Raw genomic sequence first — 23,148 nt, 5'->3', positions numbered from 1 at the left:
GGGATTTTGTATACCTCGTTTTGAAGCTACAGAACAACATGCGTAGTTTTTCCTCTGTGGTTTTTCCCTGAGTTGATCATGTGATGGTTCTGCAATGTTGTAATTCTTACAAATATACTCGAAAGCAGTTCTCACGTTTTCAGAATAGTGCTTCTGCTTCGTTATATCGTACAGGGACACTACGGTATTATTATCCATACTTTCAAAAGAACACAACAACGAACTGATACGAATATTCGACGAATCGTTTCTGTAAAATACTTAGAATAGGAATTTCTAATTTTATTAAACGTACTTAGGGTACCAACAAAGTCATGAATATCAAATCAATTTCAAAACATACATAGCAGGTACGTCATTTCTGCCTCCGCAGGTAAATAATGTGATTTTAACCAAGCGTATACGCGAAATCATTAATTTTCTTGCATGAATCAAAATGTTCAAAATGGCATAACTCAAAAAGTGCACATAAGTGCACTTTGAAATTTGGAGACAAGTTAGGACATGGTTCAAATTTTAAGCTGCAAAATTTTCAGATCGCACAAATGCACACAAAAAAAGTACTCCATTAACAAAGTTGAAAAAAACTAAATTTTGAATAAAAATCCATCTTTTTTGATTTTTATATTTTTTTTTAGCCTGTAAAAGTGTGTTTTTTAAAATGTTATTGAAAAGTTGAATCAATTACCTTTCTGAATATATATAATGATGCAGAAAAAAATACATAAACAGCTACACAGTACAACTATGAAAAATAATCATTTTTTTGTCAAAAAACATGTTTTTTCTTACCATTTTTGCCTTTGAAGGTCTGCAATTCAGTGAATTTTGAACCTACAACTTTCAAACTCCGGATTTTTCTTAGTTAGAATGTTTATTTTCGAAAAAAAAATACCAAAAAAATAATTAGAGTATGTCGGTTTTTCGATTTATGGCCGCCTGAAACCCCATAGTGGTATGGTGGTGTGTCCCCACGCTTCTTCCTCCCCTGTCGATTCAGAATTATGTTGTTGTTCGAACACTCAGTGCTCAAATTCAACCCAATTACGAATCATCTCTGCGATACGGCTTTACGCAGTAGGCCTGGCCGCTTTAACGCTTGTGATGTTTCATTGCATTCTAATGCAATGGCGCACTACAAATGTTAATAAATGACAAGAAGAGTGCTAGGCGTCATCTAACCTAAGGCACTCTCCAGGATCCCTTTGAAAGATTGGCTGCGCTAGGGTCTGATTAGATTAGATTGTATTTGAGGTCTCAAAAAAAAAATACACCGTGGTATAATGATATCAATTTAATTTTCATCTAACATGGTCATGATAAACAAAAACGTAAAAAAATCAACTTTGATCTTGGCGATATAATTATAATTAATTTATTTTATTGCCATTCCATAATATCGTAATGTTTGAAAAATTTCTATTCTAAGTTATGAATGTTCCAGAAATTAAAATCATGTGAAATAAACCTTGAAATGAAATTAAAAAAAAACTGAAAAGAACTGATAAGATCTGATAAGAGCAGTCAATTGAATTTTATAAAATAATATTAAGTTCATTCTTTTTTTTTAAATTATAAAAACATGTATCAAAAAGTCAAGAAAATGTTTACTTCCGCTAGAATTTCGGGAATTCGGGAATTTTGTTTTTTCGAGAAATCCCGGGAATTCCTAGGGTTTTTTCCGGGAGGGGAAATTTGACGCTCTAATTTAAAGTTCAGAAGAGTTTTAATAAACCCGTAGAATCAGTGCTCATTTGGGTTTTGCAATTTTTGAGTCTGTGAACGTATACGGAAATTCCCAGGAGCTTTGTGTTTCATTGACCAACTTTGCCGGTAACATCGAATCGATTCTTCCACTCTGAAGAAGTTTGCAGAATATATAAAATTTCTATAGAATTTATTTAAAAAACTGAAGAACGTTGCGGAACATATATAATTGTACCGTAGCACTACAACATTCTTTCATGATACAATGGTATCACAAATTCATCAAATTCAGGCTTGGATTTGTAAAATAAGATACTGTGAATAAAGACAAACTTCATGCTGGTTAAACATGTTTGAACATATTTTATTCCAACATATGATATGTTCACACACAGTAAAAATTGTGTAAATTTGGAAGGTTTAATATTACCTCTATATTCATGTAAGTTTACCTCATTTTAGACTGAAAAAGTGACACTACACTAAAAAAATGGTAAAACTACACTTTTTTAGAGGTAAAATTACACATTTTTCTGACATAAAAGATGTAGATGTTATATTACCATGTTTTTCTACTGTGCAGGAATCAATATTTTCAACTTTATTGTTTAAGAAGATTGAAATCTGAAAACTCAAAAAAAACCCAATCGCCAGCATTTTTCCCCTTCCTCCCACCGTGAATTATACCGCAAGTCCCCCGCCCAGTGATGAGATAAATTGAAAGGTGGAAAAGTTTCCACAAACCGGTTCTGCAGGGCACAAAGCAAGGCGTATGCTGCGTGTGGCACTGACGGCAACTTTGACGACCGGCGCGCGGTGGAAGACAACGAGACAGATGACACGTGCACCCACTCAGCAGCCCCCAAAAGCCAGCCAGAAAAAAAGGACGAAAGAAAACCAAGCACCCTCGTGTGACGATTGATGAGGAGAGGAAGCGCGAGCTTTTTTCGACCTGCTTGAAGGATGAAAGTGTAAAGGGACACAATCCACCCTCTCTGCTGGTGCTGCTGTCGGAGATGGAAGGAAAAAGTTTCGTGAAAAATTACTTGAGCACCCTTCGAGTGAGCATCAACCCACTAAAAAAAAGTGGGGATTATTTTTGGGATGATTTCGACTTGGGTAAACTCACACAAAGGGACAACACTGCCGAAAAGAGGAACAAGAAAGAGCGAAAATTTATTCTTAAGTCGAGTGTTTTGTTGGCTGAAACGCAAAGGTTGATCATCTCACTGACCGGTACAAGTTAACTTCACAGTAAAAAAATGTGTAAATTTGGAAGGTGTAATATTATTTCTTTTCATAATGAAAATGTGGCAAGACATTGAAAAAATGGTGAATTTACACAATTTAGAGGCTAAATAAAAAAATCAGACCTAAAAGATGTACCCATTCCCAGATGTAATATCACTATGATTTTTTACCGTGTTGCAATCTGAGCTGTGACACTTTGCACTTGTGTTAAAATTTTTGATGCTTGAAGGAATTTCAATAAAATCGGTAATAAATTACGGTATGAAGTTGCTGTACTGAACAGTCATACATTACATTATTTTTTGTTTGTGTTTTGTTTGAAAGTTCCTCCATATAAAAAGTGACATCAATGCTCGGATTTTTTTCGTTTTTTTAACATCTCAGGTTCGAATTTTCGAATCTTTGATGGTCAAAAGGTGAGGCATTGTAAGCTGCACAACATGGCGTTTTTAACTCAATTAGGCCCGTGCGACAAGATGGCACGACATCGATGATTTGTTGATCGTTTGTTCATGATCAATGATCTTGTTTTTTGCGGATCTGCAAATTTTGTTAAGTTATGGTTTAAAGAAATCAAGAATCAAGCTAATTTAAGATTTTTTGGTCCGCCTGGGTGGATCAATCAAACCGCAAACTGGACTAACAATCCAAAGGTCGACGATTTGAATCCCGACGAATCAAATACGTCAAATACGTATTCTGTAGCCCGGGTATTATAGGGACGTAATAGCCCATGTAATATATGTTGAATCTTGAATACATAAAAAGGTGTATCCTTCGAGAAAAATTTTAGATACCGCTTATTTGTACTGGTTTCAAAATATTTGAAAAAATCAAATTTGAATTGATTGTGCCGAGTTATCAAGACCGCTCATGCAACTTCTGTTTGTCATTACAAGAGTTCAATATCAATTAGTTGTTAAAATGCTTGCGTTTACATTATCAAAGCAGAGCTAAATATTTACGTTCGCAGTAGGTTCGTTTTCCATGCAGCATTGGCACTCTATTTTCCCTATACTCTTTGAACCAGTCAGCCCGATTTCGGGAAAACTTTTTGTTTATGCCACCGAATCTCGGAATAAATTTCTGAAAAGCTCCAACGCTGCTGATTTCATTTCGGTTACCAAATGATGCTTCAGTTCCAAAACCGCCTCGGCGTACTAACGAGATGGCGTATGTGTGTGGGTGCTTCGCCCGAAAGGGGTAAGTTGGGTGGGTCGTGGGGTGCTACATCCGCTTGGAAGCTGTGAACTACGTGACTTTATCACCGCACTATACCGTAATCATGGCTGCTTTTGCCATGGTGCATCTCCCAGAAATGCATTCACGACGGCGTCGCGCGTTGAATATCGTATGGGACGAGGTCACACAGAGTGTGAAGAAGTTGTGTCTCAAGCGCCTCGACAGAGTTGGCAAATGTCGTCGCTCATCGTCTTCTCCTCTTTTCATTTCCGGCCTGATGCCACGTACTGGAAATAATTAAACTTATTGAAACCGTTTGCCATAGTTGGGGTGACGGCGACGATGTGGTCTCTCTGCTATTCATCCCGGCAAACGTGTTCTCCGGTCTAAAGAGGAGTAGGTCACAGGTCCTTTTGAATCAAAAATCCATTAGAATCAGGGACACTGCCGAAGCGTGCCGCACAAACGTGCCTTTAGCCTGATGGATCTGTGAGACCCCTCCTCAACCATCACCGCATCCAAAATCAGTTCCAGATACTTTAGCGGTTCAGTCATTCGAGAAGCGGAGCGGGTATAGGGCAGATGACTGTTGACTGACTTCGTGACTGGTAAGCTTTTTCGCATCCCCTCCTGACTTGGATTTTACTTGCGAGTGCAAATTCCCGCTCTTTATCCTTACACTCTATCCTTGGGGTAGGTTGCCAGCCAGCCATGTGTTTGTCAGTTTAGGAGGCGAGGACGCTTTCAAGGAATAAATTTATGTAACATGGTGCCCACCCAAACCCCAACTCACCCCGTCGTACTACCTCAGCCCAAGAACACAGAAGGGCAAAGCGTCAAGACAGATGAATTTCTTTACAGAGTGAATAACAAGCTTGCGTGATGTGGTTGAGAACATGTCCGATAAGATTGTGTAGAAATATGCATTATACCAGCCCAGCTTGTGTCTGTGAGTGAAAGACCACCACCACAAGCAACTGGGGCCTGGTTGGTTGGTTGGTTTTGGCTGGCTGACTGCAGCCTTCAGCTTGCGGTCTGAAGCTCCACGCTACCCACCAAGGCAGCCTTGTGAACACTTTTGGTTCGGGAGGGGGGTTTAAGAAAAAAAAAACGTTACCTAATAAGCGCAGCGAGGAGCAAGGTTCCCGAAAATTGAGTTAAGCATCCTTGCTTTGGTGCTTCCTTTTTGTCAGGACTTTTGGCACTCCATACAAGGGGTGATAAGGTTAACACAATTGTTTTTTATGTGTATCTTAGTAACTATTGTTGACAACTGTGAAATCCGTTCGAGGTAGAAATTTATGCAACAAATTGCAAAATTATGACAATTTCGGGACAGATCATACATACTGTTGGTTTTTACAACATTCAAACAAGTTGCATATTGTACACTTCAGCACTGTTATATTGGTAAACCTGCAACTTTTAATTCCCGTTAAAGAAAACCAAAAACCAAAGTTTGGGCAAATTATTCTAATTTTTATTATTATTTTTTTGAATTAGGCTGCAATTTATTCAGTACTTTCTGTATGATCAAAATGGACAATTGTCCATATAAAATAATCTTTTCTTTATGGAGTGTGGATATCCACCAACATCTCCTAATGTATATTTTTGCTTATCAAAATTTCAGAGACTTTTTTGTAGCTTGCAATAATACATGATATATATTTACATGTTATAATAACTCTATGGTTACACAAAACCTTTATTTATGGAACACCATGCGTCTCCATAATTGGAACGTTGCAACTATTTTTTAATGTTTATGTCCCTCGACTCTGACCAAACAAGGACAAAATGTTTTTGCGGTACTGTACATTGGAATTACACAAAAAATAAAATATTTTTAAACGAGCCCAAAATGCACAATATGATTATAAACGCAGAAAAATGAATTTCTAATTGTTTCACGTTGAATAGACTCCTATCTTAAACTAATTTTCGACGTTTTCGAACAAACAAAATGATTTGAAAGTAAGTTTCATCATTCCCCATCGTATTCAAATTGTACATTAACATTTTTATCCCAAGTCACCAAAAAACCTACAAATTGCTGTTCACCGTTCGATTTTACTGATCTTTGTTTTGATAACAAGAAACACGCCAAATCAGGTTATTTACAAAACCATTTGTTCCATATTAAAAAAATAGATAAAATTTGCTAGATCACAGATTGTCATTGTTACTGAAAGTCATTCGATCAAAAACTAAGGTGTAATTTTAAACGCAATTTCGATGAAAACAATCAAATCTAAAATAAAAAAAACAGAAATGCAAAACCAGCAGTTAATCGCTTCTCGTAACTGTCACACAAGGCACGCTGTTACAGCAAAATCTTGTTATACCAATTAAATTCAAATCTTCAACATGCCCCGTTATAGCGGCCCTTATTTAAATTTAATGAGCCGTTGTTTCCATTTCCAACTGCTCGCGTGCGCCTTGCCACACCACAGAGTCTAATCTTTGTTCAGGTTTCCGTTAAATATAATTTCATCCAAGTTTCACAAAACGTTCCTATCCTCCCCTCTTGGCTCTTCGAAAGCGCCTCGTTACGCTCTCGACGGTATTATTCTAACGACGATTCCAGCAAACTTCGAATAACGGATAAATCTTGCCTTTATTTGCCATTTTCATCGCGCGTTCTCTCTCATTCGGTGGTTACTTTTGTCATTGCTGCTGTTGAATGTGAAAGCCATTTTCCACCCCAGTCTAATGACACCGTCTAGATATGGTGCCAGACAAAAACACCTTTTTCCGCGAAATCCGCTAAACCAACTTCCTGTAGACAATTCCACGTGGCCCCCGTGTCCGTCGACCTGCCGTGTGCCGTCCGGTGCCCGCGTAGTATTTACCAAAAAAGCACCCCCTGCGATTCAAAAATATTGATTTTGTATTAATTAATCCCTATCTAAAACGTTTCAAAAACGTGCGCTACTACTGAAAGCTTTCTTACTTTCCTGCTTGGATTTGGTTGCATGGTTTCTTCGCTGTTTTACGCTACGCGTCGGATGCTGAACCCGTTCGTCATCCTGGGATAGCTTTCTCTACTAATTCAGTTCAGCTTTACACCTACCTCTCGTGTTTTCGATCCTTGAACTATCCCGTCTACCCGTTTACTCATTTCAGCTTTTGTGCGATGCCCTCTGGAATCCGTTGGAGCCGGTGGCGTGACAGTGACAATGCTCTTCTACTCCTCCGGCCAGCCGAGGTCCTCGCCGACCAGTTCGTAAAATTTTTGATTGTGTTCGACGAAAAACTTGCGCAGTTTCGACACCACCACCGGATCGACCCGGGGATGCTTGCGGCCCTTCGTCTCCCGCAGGCACTTGTCGCCGGTTTCGTTGCGCAGACAGTAGAAACCCTTCGTCTCGTTGAAGTAGAAGTTATTGCTACCGATTCGGGGCTCGATTCCTGCAGGGACATGAAGAAGAAAAGAAAACAAATGTATTTTTAGCTGTTGAGTCATTACGGTGTACAAGTGCATTTGTTCTCGTGAACCTTATTTGTTGTAAATTGATCACCCTCTTATCTCTTTTAGAAGAAATTCATTTCTCCTTATGCAATATGAGTAAAAAAAATATATCTGAAGAAACATAAGATACTATAAGAAATGAAATTTACATTTTCTTTACTGCCGTTAAGTGCATAATTGTAATTGTGTGGTTGGTGTGTTACGATTGCCCAATAGAGTGCCAAGAATATGGGACTTTTTCTCAAAACCTCGCTCCACAAACTGATTGTTGAGCTATTTTAGGACTCTGGGCCAAATCTAGCAAAACAATGTAAATGCGCCAATGCCGAAATATAAACAAAGAGTCTATCCTGCTCGTTCCTAATGTAAACATCAACTGGCGTGAGCAGGATAGACTCTTTGTTTACACTTCGGCATTGGCCCATTTAAATTGTTTTGCTTGAAATATGAGCAAAATCGGTCTACATTTTCCCATTGATACTCGAAAATGAAGTTTGTATGGGAAACACTGAAAAATTGTATGGAAAACTCAGCTTTCTTACGATTTGATTTGCACGGTGCGCTTCTTCCATCCAATATTCCCAAAAGTGAGAATCTTATTGAAAATAATTTTCAATTATTGAATGCTCTACAACTTTGTAGAACAGACCAAAGCTATAAAACTTGATCCAGAAAAGCTTTTAATATGGCTGTTTTCGGCTTAGCAGTCGTAAATAATCAATCAAAAACGATCCGTTTTTGTTCTACTTCCGACGTTTCGATGTATTTGACATCTTCTTCAGGGATTCTACAAAAACATTAAACATAGAAACATAAAAATAACCCAAGAGCAAAAACTGTCTAAAATCTTACAGAAATTAATCGTTTTATCGTCTGGGGGCCTAATTTTTTTTTTTTTTTAATCCTGCTCTAAAAATGAACTTCGTATAAAAACATCGTAGACCCACCTTCATGTATACATATCGACTCAGAATCGAAAACTGAACAAATGTCTGTGTGTATGTGTGTGTGTATGTATGTGTGTATGTATGTATGTGACCAACAAACTAGCTCATGTTTCTCGGCACTGGCTGAACCGATTTGACCCGAACTTGTTGCATTCGACTTAGTTTAGGGTCCCATAGATCGAGTTTTATACAGATTGAAGTTTCGATAAGTAGTTCAAAAGTTATGTATAAAAATGTGTTTTCACATATATTTGGATCTTGCTTAACTGTATGTAAACTATGTCCAGGTCCATCATCCGACCCATCGTTGATTAGATTATCAGAAGACCTTTCCAACGAGTCCAAAACATTGATGATCTGGCAACCCTGTCTCGAGATATGGCCACTTAAGTGATATTGATGTACTTTTTTGAAGCCGGATCTCACTTAAATGTATGTAAACTATGTCCGGGTCCATCATCCGACCCATCGTTGGTTAGGTTATCAAAAAACCTTTCCAACGAGTCTAAATTATTGAAGATCTGGCAACCCTGTCTCGAGATATGGCCCCTTAAGTGATATTAATGTACTTTTTTGAAGCCGGATCTCACTTAAATGTATGTAAACTATGTCCGGATCCACCATCCTACCTATTGTTGGTTAACTTATCAAAATACCTTTCCAATGAGTCCAAAACATTGAAGATCTGGCAACCCTGTCTCGAGATATGGCCACTTAAGTGATATTGATGTACTTTTTTGAAGCCGGATCTCACTTAAATGTATGTAAACTATGTACGGATCCACCATCTGACCCATTGTTGGTTAGGTTATCAAAAGACCTTTCCAACGAGTGCAAAACATTGAAGATCTGGCAACCCTGTCTCGAGATATGGCCACTTAAGTGATATTGATGTACTTTTTTGAAGCCGGATCTCACTTAAATGTATGTAAACTTTGTCCGGATCCATCATCCGACCTTTTGTTGGTTAACTTATCAAAATACCTTTCCAATAAGTCCAAAAGATTGAAGATCTGGCAACCCTGTATCGAGATATGGCCACTTAAGTGATAGCGATGTACTTTTTGGAAGCCGGATCTAAAAAATAGATGAAACTTGTGTACAGCCATTGTTGTGAGGAAGGCTCCAACCACATAGGTGGATTAAGTTAGTTTTTGTACTTTTTAGCACTTTTTTTGGTGTGTGAGGGACGCAGACCACAGACTGACCAGTTGACGGTATGGATTTTTGACTCGAACAGTTCTTTGAGTCATTGTTTTGAAAAACATTTTAAACTAGAATTTTCAAAATGTTATGAGAAGAAATATTGTGCAATATGTTTTTAATCAACAAAATTATTGATTCTCTTATTAGTAACAACAATTTCATATTAGATTTTTACGGATTTGTAAAAGAAAAAAATAAAGCGAACATTAAGTGCATATATGTTTTAAAATTACAAACAATAAAAAAATTTGTTTGCATAAATATTTTCAATTTTTTTATTGTTGTTTTCTATAAAAAGTTTGAGTCAATTCCGCACAACTTTCTAAAACATAGGATATTTTTTTTCCCTTCGGTTGAAGAGATACAGTCTCCCCACTGTAGCCCGTGTTCTTTTTTCTCACGGATGGGTGCTGCGCTACTCTAGTTATGGTAATTCTTTGGATACCAAAACAGACAACAGAACAGACAAAACTTGAGGATATAACTTCCGCTGACAAGGATTTCATTTCTTTTGGCTTTTCATCCCCTGATATTTATAGTGATAATTACTACGATATCGATTAAATTGCTAATTAAATAAATCACGCAAGGTAGATACATACACATACCAGCTATTTTTAAGTCATCGTATTGATTAGACTCTAAACAGTCCAAAGAGTGTCGATTTTAAATTAGAGAGATTGAAACATCAATTCAATTCTAACTTATGGCACAGAAAAACTTGTGAAACAATCGTACTACCATCAAGTAACGCCTATCGCCGTCATTGCTTGCATAACTTTTTCCATAATCGCTTGGCCTATTGCGACCCAATCCCATTCCTGTAGATACGTACGTTTACGAAAGCACAAATAATCATCAAATATCAATTATTTCGAGAGGAGTTGTCCAACAATTCCACTCTTTTTCCCACGTTCGCCCCCAAGAAGAACCTTGATTCCATAACGACCACTCACACCCAAACTTGTGCTCCTCCAATTGTTTTTTCTTTCCTTGTCTCTCTCGCTCTCTCCCAAGCAGACACACAGTTCAAGTGGGGAAAACTTGGTTCAAGTTGACACTCGAAGACCCCCGGAGGTGACCACTTCAAGTTTTGTCCCATCAAGATCAGGTCGGGCGGTCGCATGAACAGGCTGGCAAAGAGAGAAACTTTTGTAATTATTGGGCATTGCAAATTTATCACCCCTTGATTGGAATTTCGCAGAAAACAGAATGCTGGAAGTGGACCCACTCGTGACCAATTCTCCGAAAAAGAAAGTATTTTTACGAATGTTATTCGAATGGTTTAGGCTGCCAGGTAATCAGTTAAGAGGAATTCGGCAATAACAGTAATTATAAAAATATGTTTAGGAAATTTGAATATGGTAAGCAAACATAAAGTTACAGATTAATCCCAAAGTAAAAGCACTTAATACATCGCGTCCTTTTCAGCTGATTTAATTTACTAATTTATGTCCGTTCATCACAAAAAACGATGGCCAGAAAAGTTCGCTGAAAACTAAACCAAAAATTACGCATCATCATCGTCTCGCCTCGACTCAATATTCACTCACCTAAAAAATCCTCGATCCGTCGCAGCTGTGACACCGGGTCCTCTATCAACTGGTCACCGTTGACAACGAGTAATTGCTCCCGCGAGAAGACCTCCAACCACCTGTGCACGTGGACGTGATACTGTGATATCGCCAGCGGTCGATACGCTTCGTTAACGGTTCCATTCGGCAGAATTGCCAAATCTTCAAACGACCTGCGTGGGCGCGCGTGGCACAAGAAAAGGAAGAAAGAAAAGAATAAAAAAAGTATTTCAGTATCGGAGAGTAAGATGTTGCAGGCGGAATATGATTTTCCTGTAAATTGAAATTAAATAACGTACAAATTATGCCCCCGGGTACGACCATTAGGCCATGCTTTGAAATATTGAAGTCCGCGTGAGCCGACACTTTTCTTCTAAATATAATCTGTTGAATTACCGTGAATAATGTATGAGCTAATGCTTTTCTTTGGAACTCCACTTGCCGAGCGCGCTGGCTAAAGTCACATTTCGCTGGAACTCGGTCGGCCACGGTTACTTCTGGGGTCGGTTTGGACGTGGGTGTGGGTTTGTGTATTTTTTTTTGGGGGCGTTGTACATGGGCAACGAACGGAAATAGACTTATGGCCGATACATGGAGTGTCATCAACCGTGTTCCGTAACATGGAATAGAATGTAATTAGGGACCAACTAGCAATGTAACTGTCACAACTCAAGGTGGATAGCTCAATCAAATGTTTTTAGGAAATTGTCAGCTTTTCACGCAATACTCGTGTACTTGATAATTCAATTTTCCCAGAACTGGAAGGTTGCATGGTATACAAAAATTGAAAATTCTCGGAAAATGCTCCTACACACAGTCGACACACATCCAATCACGTTTCACCGCGGATACAGCTCAGCACCAGGTAAGCTTCTGTTTTCCATCACTCACGCCACAAAAGTGCCCTTAATAAGCTTTATTTAGTGCATAATCCGGTCGTCCCATTACCGAACCAAAAGCCGGCGATGATGGCGGTTTGTGAGCATTTTCCTGTGTGCGTTCGTTCTCAGTTTTATAGCTTCCGTCTCGAACAATCATTTTATTACTGGTCCGGAGCAGTGGTCGTCGTCCAAAACAAACTGCGGTTTGGCCTAACCTTGGAACCGGGTGGTATCGACCGGCAACGACGACGCCGCCGCCAGGAGGTCATCAGTCGTTCGGCAGTCGTTCAATTGAATATTACATAACGTTGATGATTTTATTTTTATTTATTGTACGTTGCTGCTCGCTGACATTTGGAATGCGCCATAAAATTAATGCGCTTTCGTTAATATCGGCCAAACGACTGGATCAATGCCTAATCGAGCGCAAACAATACATCAATGGGGTACATGTTGTCAACACGTTACGAAAAGAAACACGAATAAGCAATAAAATTGAGAAAATTCGGACCTGAGAATTGCAAAAGTAGATTTATTTACCCACACTGTTAAAAAAATAATAAAATTTGTTTCTATAAGGATTCATTAATTGAAAAATAGAAAATTGCTAATTTCCTGAATTTAACAAATCGTCAATTAAGTTTTCATGATTTCTTAAACTGGTATGCAAAAAAACAACTTGGTGTTAAGGTGATTTGAGGTGTTTAAAAAATCAAATCAAATTGTCATAAGGAAATGGTGATAGACTTTGTGTCAAAAAATGTGTAATATTACATAAGAAAAAGATGAATTTTCATCAGTTTCTGGTGAATATTCATCAGGTTCACATTTTTACACATTGTAATATTACTTTAAAAAGAGGTAACCTATCAAATTTTCAACATTCCCAAATTCAACTTTTTTTTTGCTGTGCATTGGCCTTGCCGTTCTCGATTGCGAGATTCCTACTCGAAACTAGGTGTCGAAAGGCTTGATTGTTGAGGCAATTGCAAACCTCTTCTTACAGTTAAGCTTCCATCCACTCCGGGATTCGAACTAACGACCTTTGTATTGTGAGTCCAACTGTCTACCAACGACTCCACCGAGACAGGACCCAGGGAGACGACTCTTACACCTGGATTGAGCTAACGACCTAACATTTAGGTTAGACCGGGCCAACATTTACTTCCCCGTCCGACGGACAAATCTAGTCTCGAAAAATGTCACTGGGAGCTTCTGGGATCGAACCCAGGCCGACTGGGTGAAAGGCAACAACGCTTACTCATACACCACGGTTCCGGCTGTTTAGGTGTTTCAACTTATCTAATTTTTCAGGAAAAAGAGTACACAGAAAAAATATTGTTAAGTAAGGCCCATTTAAGTGATAATTATTTACTTGTGGCTTTGGTTAAAAGTGATTTTTTGACGCATTGAGCAATTGCTCAAGATTTTTTCACATAAAATGAATTCTGTTGAAGGTGTTTGGGTTGTGTAGGGACCATTTTTAGAAAACTTTGCTGAACAAATCTCGTTCCTAGAACATATCCTGTGATTTTGGCAGCTGTCTAAACTTGAGATTAGTTTGTGGCCAAAAATAACCTCTTGAAAAATCCATCTTTCGATACAACAATCTCCAAAAATTCTAAATGTTTCAAAATCTTCCCTCCCAATGCGGTCGCATCCAAAATGATATTTCATAAAAATTTCAATGATATAATTTATGATTTTTGGTACAGAATTTTATGAATGTTTGTGTTTGTGTGAAGGCACGCTGAACTCAATATTTGAACATATGTGATTTAGTTCCTCTCAAACCTACCTCGACAGTGGCGACGTGGAAGAGAGACTTTGTTGCTGCGGTAACGTCGCCGTCGCCGCGTGGCTCCGGAGCTGAGTGTAGTCCGATATCGCCCGTGTCACCGGTTCTCGCACGATTAGCAACAGCTTAATGGTGGCATTCATCGCCCGGACGCGTTCGGGGACCTGCAAAATAAATAACAATCATTAAGGGTTAACGTCTGATTCGATTTGCATTAAATTCAGAAAACTTGTTCGTTCTTTTTATATAAATAATAAATATATATCGAATTGCTATTCTAAACAGTTTTAGACGTTATGCAATTGTCTCTCGAGGCTGATTCAACTCATCAGTGAATAAATTTATAGCAATACCGATGGATAAAACTGAATTTTGTCTTTTTGATACCCTTCGTCTGGATATTGCTCTAACAATGGCTGGTAATGGCACTTTGAACCGCAACTGATATGAATAATAAGCCATTGTGTAGCCCAAAGCAACAGCACAGTCTGGCTGACTTTCGATTGTTTTCGGTTGGAGTGCAATCGCAACTGTTGATAATTCAACAACTGACACAACCTAAATAATGCAATTCGTGCTTTCCAAAGACAGAAGAACGAACAGTTCGCGTTGCATACTCGCAAATATAACGCTTTATTTGCAGAGCATTGTTCTGACGTCGTTGGATCGAATTCCTAAAATAAGGGATGAGACAAGGGGCTGGAAACTCTAATATTACTTAAGAATATTGAGTATACTAACGATATTCCAGTATACTTGTTAGTATACTAACCGAAAAGAAATAATCTTTTAGTATATTAAGATACTCTCAGTATATTGGTTAGTATACTTACGATATGTAAAGAAAATAATAAGTATACTAACAAATATTTTGATATACTGGTTAACATAATAATTACATATAGCTCTAAGAGTTTCCAACCCCTTGGGATGAGAGCCCATGCTTGGACAGTTGGGCATTCGTTTGGGTTTGCTTTCTAAATGATTACATAAGGTCGCAAATGGTATAATAATTAGTATAATTATGTCATAAAGCAGATCGTTTTATTTTTTGTAAACAAAATAGTTGAGTAATCAACATCAGCTGACGATTTCAATGGAGACGCTTCGTTGTTCGTTTTTGTCGAATACCGTATTTAATTTATGTTCAAAAGACCAACAACAATGTGTCAAATTTCACGCAGTTCAGTACGCAAGCAAAACAAATAATCAACCCTCAATGAGTTGCAAAAGCGCGCCCAATTTCACCAGCTGCCCAAGTGGCTTCAATTCCCCCATCATTATCACCGGCCGGTTCCCACCTCCCATCAGGAACCGACAGTCGCTCTTTCTGGCCAGTCACTGCCGGAAAATTATAAACAACACGAACCGGTGTACATACACACAATGGAAGGAGAAAGCAAAAATGGTACAACCTGTCCCACGCAGTTCGAGCGTGGCCAAGTCACGGAGTTCAGTTTTTTTTTTCAGTAAAGAAAGCATAAAAGGAGGAAAATCGAAGCCTCACTCACGTCCAAAGTGGTTGCTCCAAAAAATCGGTAACGGAATTTCTATTCTTCACCGATTGGTGGATGCGTGTAACGTGCATGCTGTGTGTGTGCGTGTGGTCACACAGGAATATGGCACTCATTCTGTTCGTGTTTGGAGAAAATTAACTTATGCAAAGGTCAGCGTTGAGAAAGCCACAGCCCTTTCGTTTTTTTCAACACAAAGTCTTCTTAAGAAAACATTTGTTATATTATTGCAAATTAAAATGTGATGTTTGTTTTATTGTTTTAGTTAATAAATCATTTCAAACAGCATACATAATGGATTCGTTAATTCGAACGAAACTGCATTCGAATCTGAAATTACTATCTGGATAAACACATAAATCAAATGACGAAACAACAAACCTGGAAATCGTCGAGTAATAGGGTTAAAGCACAGAGTGAACACTGGTATTTAATGTTTGTTTCCACTTCACGATACATCGCAGGAGCATCGCACCACGTTGAAGTGTAAACATTAGTATGTTTAATGTTGTAAGGCTTTGAAACTTGAGACAAAACACCCAAAGTACAAGGTCAAGAGTTCTCTCAAATCATATTGAAAGCCTTTAAGGCGGTAGAAGGTGTCCTTCATTTTTGGGGCAATGACTATCAATGATGGTTTTGAATTCAGAATCCAGAAATAGTAAATTGAAATGAAAAAAATAATCACGATACGTAAAAGGCTTCCATAAACAATACAAAGAAAACCATTTTTTGGTTGATACATTCTGAATCAAGATTTGAATGTTTTTCTAAAACAATCATGGCAGCCAAATGACCGACCGGGAATGATGCCTTCCAGAGCCTTAATTAACTCCGGTGAATTATGCCACCAACTAACCGACTTCGTGGCTTAATGGTTACGGCTTCTGCCTCACAAGCAGAAGGTTCATGAATCAAATCCCGGTCGGTACCTTTGCAATTTGGAATCAGAAATTTGAACTTTGAATATGAACAAAAACGAAAATGAATCAGGTGGGATTCAAACTCACGCCTTTGGTTTACACTTTAGCAGTGAAATGATCCGTAGCGTTAAAACATGTTATCTTCTCATATTAAATACGCGCTGATCCCTGATTTGCCCGACGGGATTGGAAGTCTACCTCGGAATTGGACCGCAAGGAGCTCTGTCATTCTAAAACGGGTCGTTGGAAGCAGCGCGAGGGCTATCACCACCTAATACCCGGGACTGAGATAAGTTGTATCAGCATTCAGAATATACAAAGTCTGAGAGAAACTATACTTTCCCATAATATCGCTACCGGTCAGCGGGTATTGTATTGGACCACACACAAATACACACACACACACACACACACACACACACACACACACACACACCGGTGAATTATGCCACCAACTCACCCCAATACAAATGTGTTCATCTGTTCATTCGTTAATTGAAACAATAAATCTCAGCTAAGTGACTTCTTATCACACCAAGCTTTCGTGGCCGGGGCAGTTAAGTCATTGGGTTAGTCTGTTAGAGGTATCTTGAGCGATTCCCATAGTCAACAATTTTTGCGATTTTGTTTCAGACGGGTGATATTTTTTTGGAAGTGAACTCAAGATCACTAGCATGCACAGGGTGGGGCAACTGCCCCACCATCCTCAGAAATTTGTTCTAAATCTGGGCAGGGGGTGTCCACAAATGTTGAAATTTTCGAAAAGTCCATATTATTGTCCCACCTTTCTCAAAAAGCTGGACACGCTAGTGCTCAAGATCATAACTTTCCCGGCCATCTCAAGCTTGATTCTCTTTATCCGTAAACGTTACCATTATCCTCCCGGCTCGTGGCCATGATTCTCATAGACGATTGTTGTCCTGTTTAAGGTGCATGTAAAATTTAACATTCCCAAGTAACAATTTTAGTTTTGATATAGTTTCAAAGAGATTCTGAAGAGTTCTCAAGTAAATTTCAACGAAATGCCATTTAGTCCTACATGCTGAGTTAAAAACGAGTTAAATCAACATTAAAACCAAAATGGACCATTTTAGGAGGTTGTCCAGAGTATTATTGAGGAGCATCGTGAGACATAAATGTTTTATTGTGTGTTTTATAAAAACTCTATAGATCTCTTGAAAGCATGAATAAAACTGATTGGCTTCGAAAAAGGTTTTCTTGTAGTCTGTGCAGGGTTGATTGATATGCACGGTGTCGTGCTTAAATCATAGGAGACGGGTATCAAGTCGTCACCAAGCACGCATGTTTTTCAGTGTCTATGGTGATGCACGTCACAATTTTCTTTTCTCGTGCTTACTTTTCTGGTAAGCACGTCACTTGACAAGCACATAACTGCACGTGTGCTTATTTTCAAGCGGACTTTTTTTAAATTTCAATAAGAGGTTTGTAAAATAATAATTTTTAATTGTGGGATAACATTAAAAAGCTCTTTTATGTTTTAGATTGAGAATGAAACGCATAAAATAATGGAAAATTCGACGGCAAATCAAATCGACATTTCAGTCTAGCCGGGAGTGTTATTTGTCGATTCAGAGGCCTGATGTTGGCTGCGATAATCCTGTCTTAAGTTGCCGGATGCAGTTTCCATCGCTGATTTCCGCGGATGGCTTCGTTTATGGACTTCATGCCGGTTCCGGGTTTATGGATGACCAGCGGGCTTTGCTAGATCCAACAGGTAGGCGTCTTGGCTATTCGCCATCGCTCTGTGGCGGCCCCAGCACTTGCTTATGCGAGTGACCCTACTTTGAAGGTAAGGTCAGCAGCTTGAGGGTAGTCGACCACTAGACTACGGATTGTAGTCCTTTTACTGATTCATGCAACCTAGTCCGACAAATCCGTGGCAAGGTGGATGCTCTGTGACTGGCCTCTTGGTTCCAACGATGGCAAGGCGATAGCTATTTTGATAATCTGCGCTCTAAAAATTTAACCGTAAACATGTTTTATGTTTTTGAAGTACTCGGATTTTGGGAACCGTTTACTGATAAGGCCAATTTATCACACCAGTTTGAGCTTGGACCAACTCTCATCGAGTTCGTTGATTAAAAACGATGTGTCTGTGTTTAAAACTGTAATTTAAATATAGGCACGCGAAATCATAAGCACTGCGTGCTTAACATAAGCACGCGCACTGCTCAGCAATTTGTCATGTGCAGAGCCAAATCAAAGTACACTTAGAAAATTCGTGTGTGTCTATTCATCAACCCTGCAGATAATAATTATTTGATGTCAAATTATTATTGTTACTAATATAAATGTGTTGAGTTTCAATACATAATAAACTATGATAGTTATGCCAACATAATTTCATCGACCAATTTTCGAAGATAGCTCGAAAAACTATTATGCGCACTTTCGATTCACTAAAAAAAGCTTAGATTTTTTTCAAAAAATCAATGTTTTAGCATATTGTTGCTCCCAAATTCAATATGGCTGTGCATTTCGGCTGCTCGCACCTTTCAGCAACATGGCGAAGTTCATGAAATATAAATGTTCTTGTTCAAATCTATTTCAAATCCATTCCTTCTTGAACAAGAGTGGCTCAAAACTTGCCAAGACTTACGAGATTTATAGAAGTTTTGTAACGGCTATAATCAGATCCAAAATGTTTTATCATGGCTTTCATCAAGATCAAATCGCACAAGGCGAGGACGCAGCGCATGCGTGTTTTCTCAGCTGCAAAAAGATCGCCATCGGTGGTGGACAACTTGAATTTGGAAATAACCGAATAAAAAAACATACGCTTGCATTTCAAAGGTATTTATTTGTTCGAATAACACATCCGCCGAAGCTACATCCACCGTCGCGTTGCCGTCCAGTGGCGTCCACCTCGTCAATGTAGGTTATGCACGGAATCCGCATGCGGGTCTCTTTGAACAGATCTCAGACACGAGCCGCTCCTAGGCCGCCAATCATTTCAATACATTCCGATCAGCTCATGCTGAGGAAGGAACCTGCGCCTGAATGGCCACCGATTTCGCCAACACACTCAGGTGAACCCAGAGGTAGAGCACCTTTAAGAGCCTTTGCCCCAGCCGATCCGGTGCCTTCAATTCGACAAATTCCATCATCTCCTGCTTCGTCTCCTGAAGACAAGCGACGTCCTTGGAGAAAACACCCTGACCTTCATTCACTGGATCTACCGGCGTAAACTTGACCCGCCCCATCTGCGTGAAACTGTCCATACTGATCGGTTACCGGATTTCTTCATCCGACTCAACAGCGCAATTATCACTCCCGTTTGCTTAACTCACTTAAACAGCACCAACAAATTGCAAATGACAGCGCGTAGCAATACACAGAATAAAAGCTTGATGGCTTTATACAAGAAAACTTGTAGAATTCAAAGTTATATCAATTTCTATTTGTAAACCATAAGCACTTTATAAGGTTCTGATCAAGCCTTAAAAGTTTTCAATAAAAAGTCTGCGAGAAACGCCACACAAAACAAAATGTGTGAAACGCCTTGTTCAGTTGTTATAAATTGCGAAAAATAACATAACATAACATAAAAATAATATTAAGCAACAACTGCACAGGCGCCATTTCTGAAATGCACAAATAGTACCCAATAATACATTCTGGAAAAAACGGTAATCAAAAAATCTTTTCGCAAAAAAAAACACAACCAAAACCACCAATTTATTCTTTTTATTATTCTTTACAAACTTTTGAAAACTTTGTATTATGGAATCACTTGTAGCTGCACTTAAAAGCTGGATCAAAGTAATTTATCTCCTTGCACTGTGTTTCTCGTTCTACAACTGAATAAGTTGAGGTGACAGTTCAAAACCAACAAGATTGGTCAAATTCCTTATTAAGACGCAAAAGATTTATTGCAGACTTCGTCAAGATATTCAAGCTGCGCCATATATTCTTCAGGAAATCTCGAAGTGTAACTTAAAAACTGAATTAAAACTTCAAAGTAGAATTCCTAATCAAGTCTTGAAGAAACCTTGAAAATATGTTGAAGGTTATGCGAGATGAAAACCTGTTTGCTTTGATAAAAGTTTTTATAAAACATTGTTGCATTTATTAAAACTTTTTTAAAACCATATAAGAATATAAAGCATTTCAATTGCTACTTGGGATTATTAAATATTAAATATTTAAATAATGTACAATCTTTTTAAAAAATCCAATGATTAGGGATTTGTTTATATAAAAGAAATAAATATGCAGTTGTTAATTTCCGAAAATTGAGTGATACTATTTTGCAAAACGTTGAGCAGGAGTACAGGCTATGCTCGAAAGATGAAGCTAAAACAAGTTGTTTGCGAATGGCACTAAGGTCTCGTTACAAACTTGCCGAGATTTGTTAAATTTACATCAAATTGAGACAGATGTGAGCATAGGGATTATAGACAGAGATAAAAATATCCCAAGGTCATAAAGTTTACGAGCACATTCAGTTGACCATAGCTTTAAATTGGATTTCGTCAGCAAAGTACAATGGAATACTTCTCCAACAGCAAAGAAGAATGCCGGAGCACATAAATTAACCTTCACCGGCCCCGGCTCCGTTCAGAAGACAAGTGGGATTTAAAATGCTTATCAGTGCCCGAGGCGCGACAGTTACGTTGAATTTTAAATCGATTCCACGTGAATGTCTGAAAGGACAAAGCGCAGAAAACCACAAAAATAGAACCCTGAAAAACGGCACGAACCCCAACTGTACACTCACCTCGGGTGTCACGAAGTAGCTGGGACTTTTCTCGATGGTAATCTGTCCACGGAACGAGTGGGGCATCTTCTTCCGGTACCACTCCAGTCCCTTGAGATAGTTTTCGTCGCGGTCGAAGAAATGGATCTCGCCCGCCGCCTTCTGAATCCTTGGGTGCAAGTACAGCATCTCCAGCAGGGCACGTGTTCCACATTTCCTCACCCCGATTATCAAACACTGGTGGGTGCCCAATTATGTGTTTTTTTTTTGTTTTGTTGGAAGTAGAGAGCCAGGGGAAATTCGAGCAGTTGAAATGGAAACAGAGAAAGGAAGCACATTTTACGATATGAGTGCAATTTCCAACAATAAATTCAACTGCCAATAAATTACCTGCGGAAGCCTTCTACTCGTCTTGGGAAAATGGATCCTGTTGGGGAACACCACAGGATGATTAATCACCGGTGGATTCGGAATGTGATTTGTTAATATGGCGATCTTGTTTTCGGATATGGCCGTTGCAGCCTGAAATGGAACGGAAATAAAGTTAAGTTGATGTAACTGTTGAGTTAAAAAAGATTTTAAGAAGAATATTTTTTCTGTTCAATAAGATTTTTTTCTATTTTTTAAAACACAAATAAAAACTTTATACAACTCACCTGAATGCTGTAGACTGCGCTGTCGTACAGAATGTGAAACGTAAGAAACAAAGATAACAACATAACCGATAAGAATAAAGCCGCTAGCTTAGGACGGGATACGCCTACGACGAGGACGCACTCTGAGTGGGAAGATTCTGGTGGCCCGATGGGCCTCATAGCCGTTTTGGGTAACCATCTGAAATGGGAACAGAAATGAAAGGAAACATAGTTTTTTAGTTGCAGAATTAGCCCAGAACGACATTTTGATTGATACAGTTCCAGGAAGGGCTTTTGCCAGTGTCAGAAACAGTTTTGCAATCAATTTTATTTACATTTATCACACAGTTGTCAGTTGAGGGAATAGAATAGATAGATACAGATTTTCAGAGCAGGTAGCTTGGGATAATTTTCGAAAAATGTTTCTGCTCATGTCTCATTTTCTTTATTTCATAATATTTACAAAACTCGCACTTGCAGGGTGTTAACAGACTGAATTTCATTTTGTTTAATCCATTTCGTTGTTTAAGCATTACTTGTGTAAAATTACTATCTTAAGCTGAGATGTGGACTACCTTTCAACAGCACATTAATTGGGAACAGAGTTTGTGGTTGCTTAAAGCCCTTTTTCATTACGCCATCCGGGGTATGCTGCGCTTTAAAAACAATAATAAATATTTTTTCTAATGCGTAACATAAAAGTTTAGTTTAACCTTTTACGGACAATGAGTCAATGACATGTTGGTCATTTTTACATTTTTGAGTTGAAGAAAAATAACTCACGTCTTTTTATCTGTGCTATTACAATTGATCCAAAAAAAATCAAATTAAATTTGTCATATCTAATAACAACCACTGTCATGTCAATCAAGTGGAAGTTGCACAACGCCACACAGAAAATCAACCATGTTTGCCAATTTCAGCACATTTAGGTTGGGGTGAAGGTGCAACAGACTGTGTAGCAAACACAACAATAACCAACCGCACTCTTCGTCTTCTTTCTACCAACTGCTCAATACCTTCGGGCCACGTGCAGCAAAATTCGAAACTTGAAACGGAACGAGGACGGCGATGACGAACCAAGCACACATGCATGTATGTATCCATATCACAAACATGAGCAACGTGTTGCTCCTGAAAAAGCTAAGCCAGGCCCAGGTCATTTGAATGCTATGCTCTTGTTGATGGAGCAAGTCGTTTGGTGGATGTGCAACAATTTAATGCAGGCTAATGCTACACATAGTGGTTGCGTTGCCCATACCGTGTTGGATACACTTTTCAACAGGACTTGTTATCACCAGACTCAGTTAGGAATATGAACACTTGACGAAGTAT

The 23,148-nt window shown here is 38.7% G+C and overlaps 1 protein-coding gene across 2 annotated transcripts in view; it reads right to left on the bottom strand.

Moving 5' to 3' along the window:
- Positions 1-964: 964 nt before the first annotated feature.
- LOC120421410 (heparan sulfate glucosamine 3-O-sulfotransferase 5) overlaps positions 965-23,148 on the bottom strand; it is a 48,038-nt gene continuing 25,854 nt past the window's right edge. Inside the window, exons 3-9 of one of the 2 annotated variants that reach the window (XR_005605977.2) lie at positions 21,835-22,012; positions 21,569-21,700; positions 21,200-21,415; positions 14,022-14,185; positions 11,322-11,515; positions 7,097-7,554; positions 965-7,009 (exon numbers count right to left, since the gene is read on the bottom strand). Coding sequence is in view for 1 of the 2 variants with exons in the window: in XM_039584617.2 (XP_039440551.1) it covers positions 7,331-7,554; positions 11,322-11,515; positions 14,022-14,185; positions 21,200-21,415; positions 21,569-21,700; positions 21,835-22,012 (1,108 nt within the window). In the remaining variant the exon portion in view is untranslated. Of the gene's footprint in view, positions 7,555-11,321; positions 11,516-14,021; positions 14,186-21,199; positions 21,416-21,568; positions 21,701-21,834; positions 22,013-23,148 lie in introns of both variants that reach the window. The other variant, XM_039584617.2, reaches the window with a different exon arrangement.

Source organism: Culex pipiens, chromosome 3 (genome assembly GCF_016801865.2).
Source record: "Culex pipiens pallens isolate TS chromosome 3, TS_CPP_V2, whole genome shotgun sequence".
Taxonomy (NCBI): Eukaryota; Metazoa; Arthropoda; class Insecta; order Diptera; family Culicidae; genus Culex; species Culex pipiens.
Note: the sequence above shows the minus strand (reverse complement) of the source record. Positions and strands in the feature narration are given on the sequence as shown.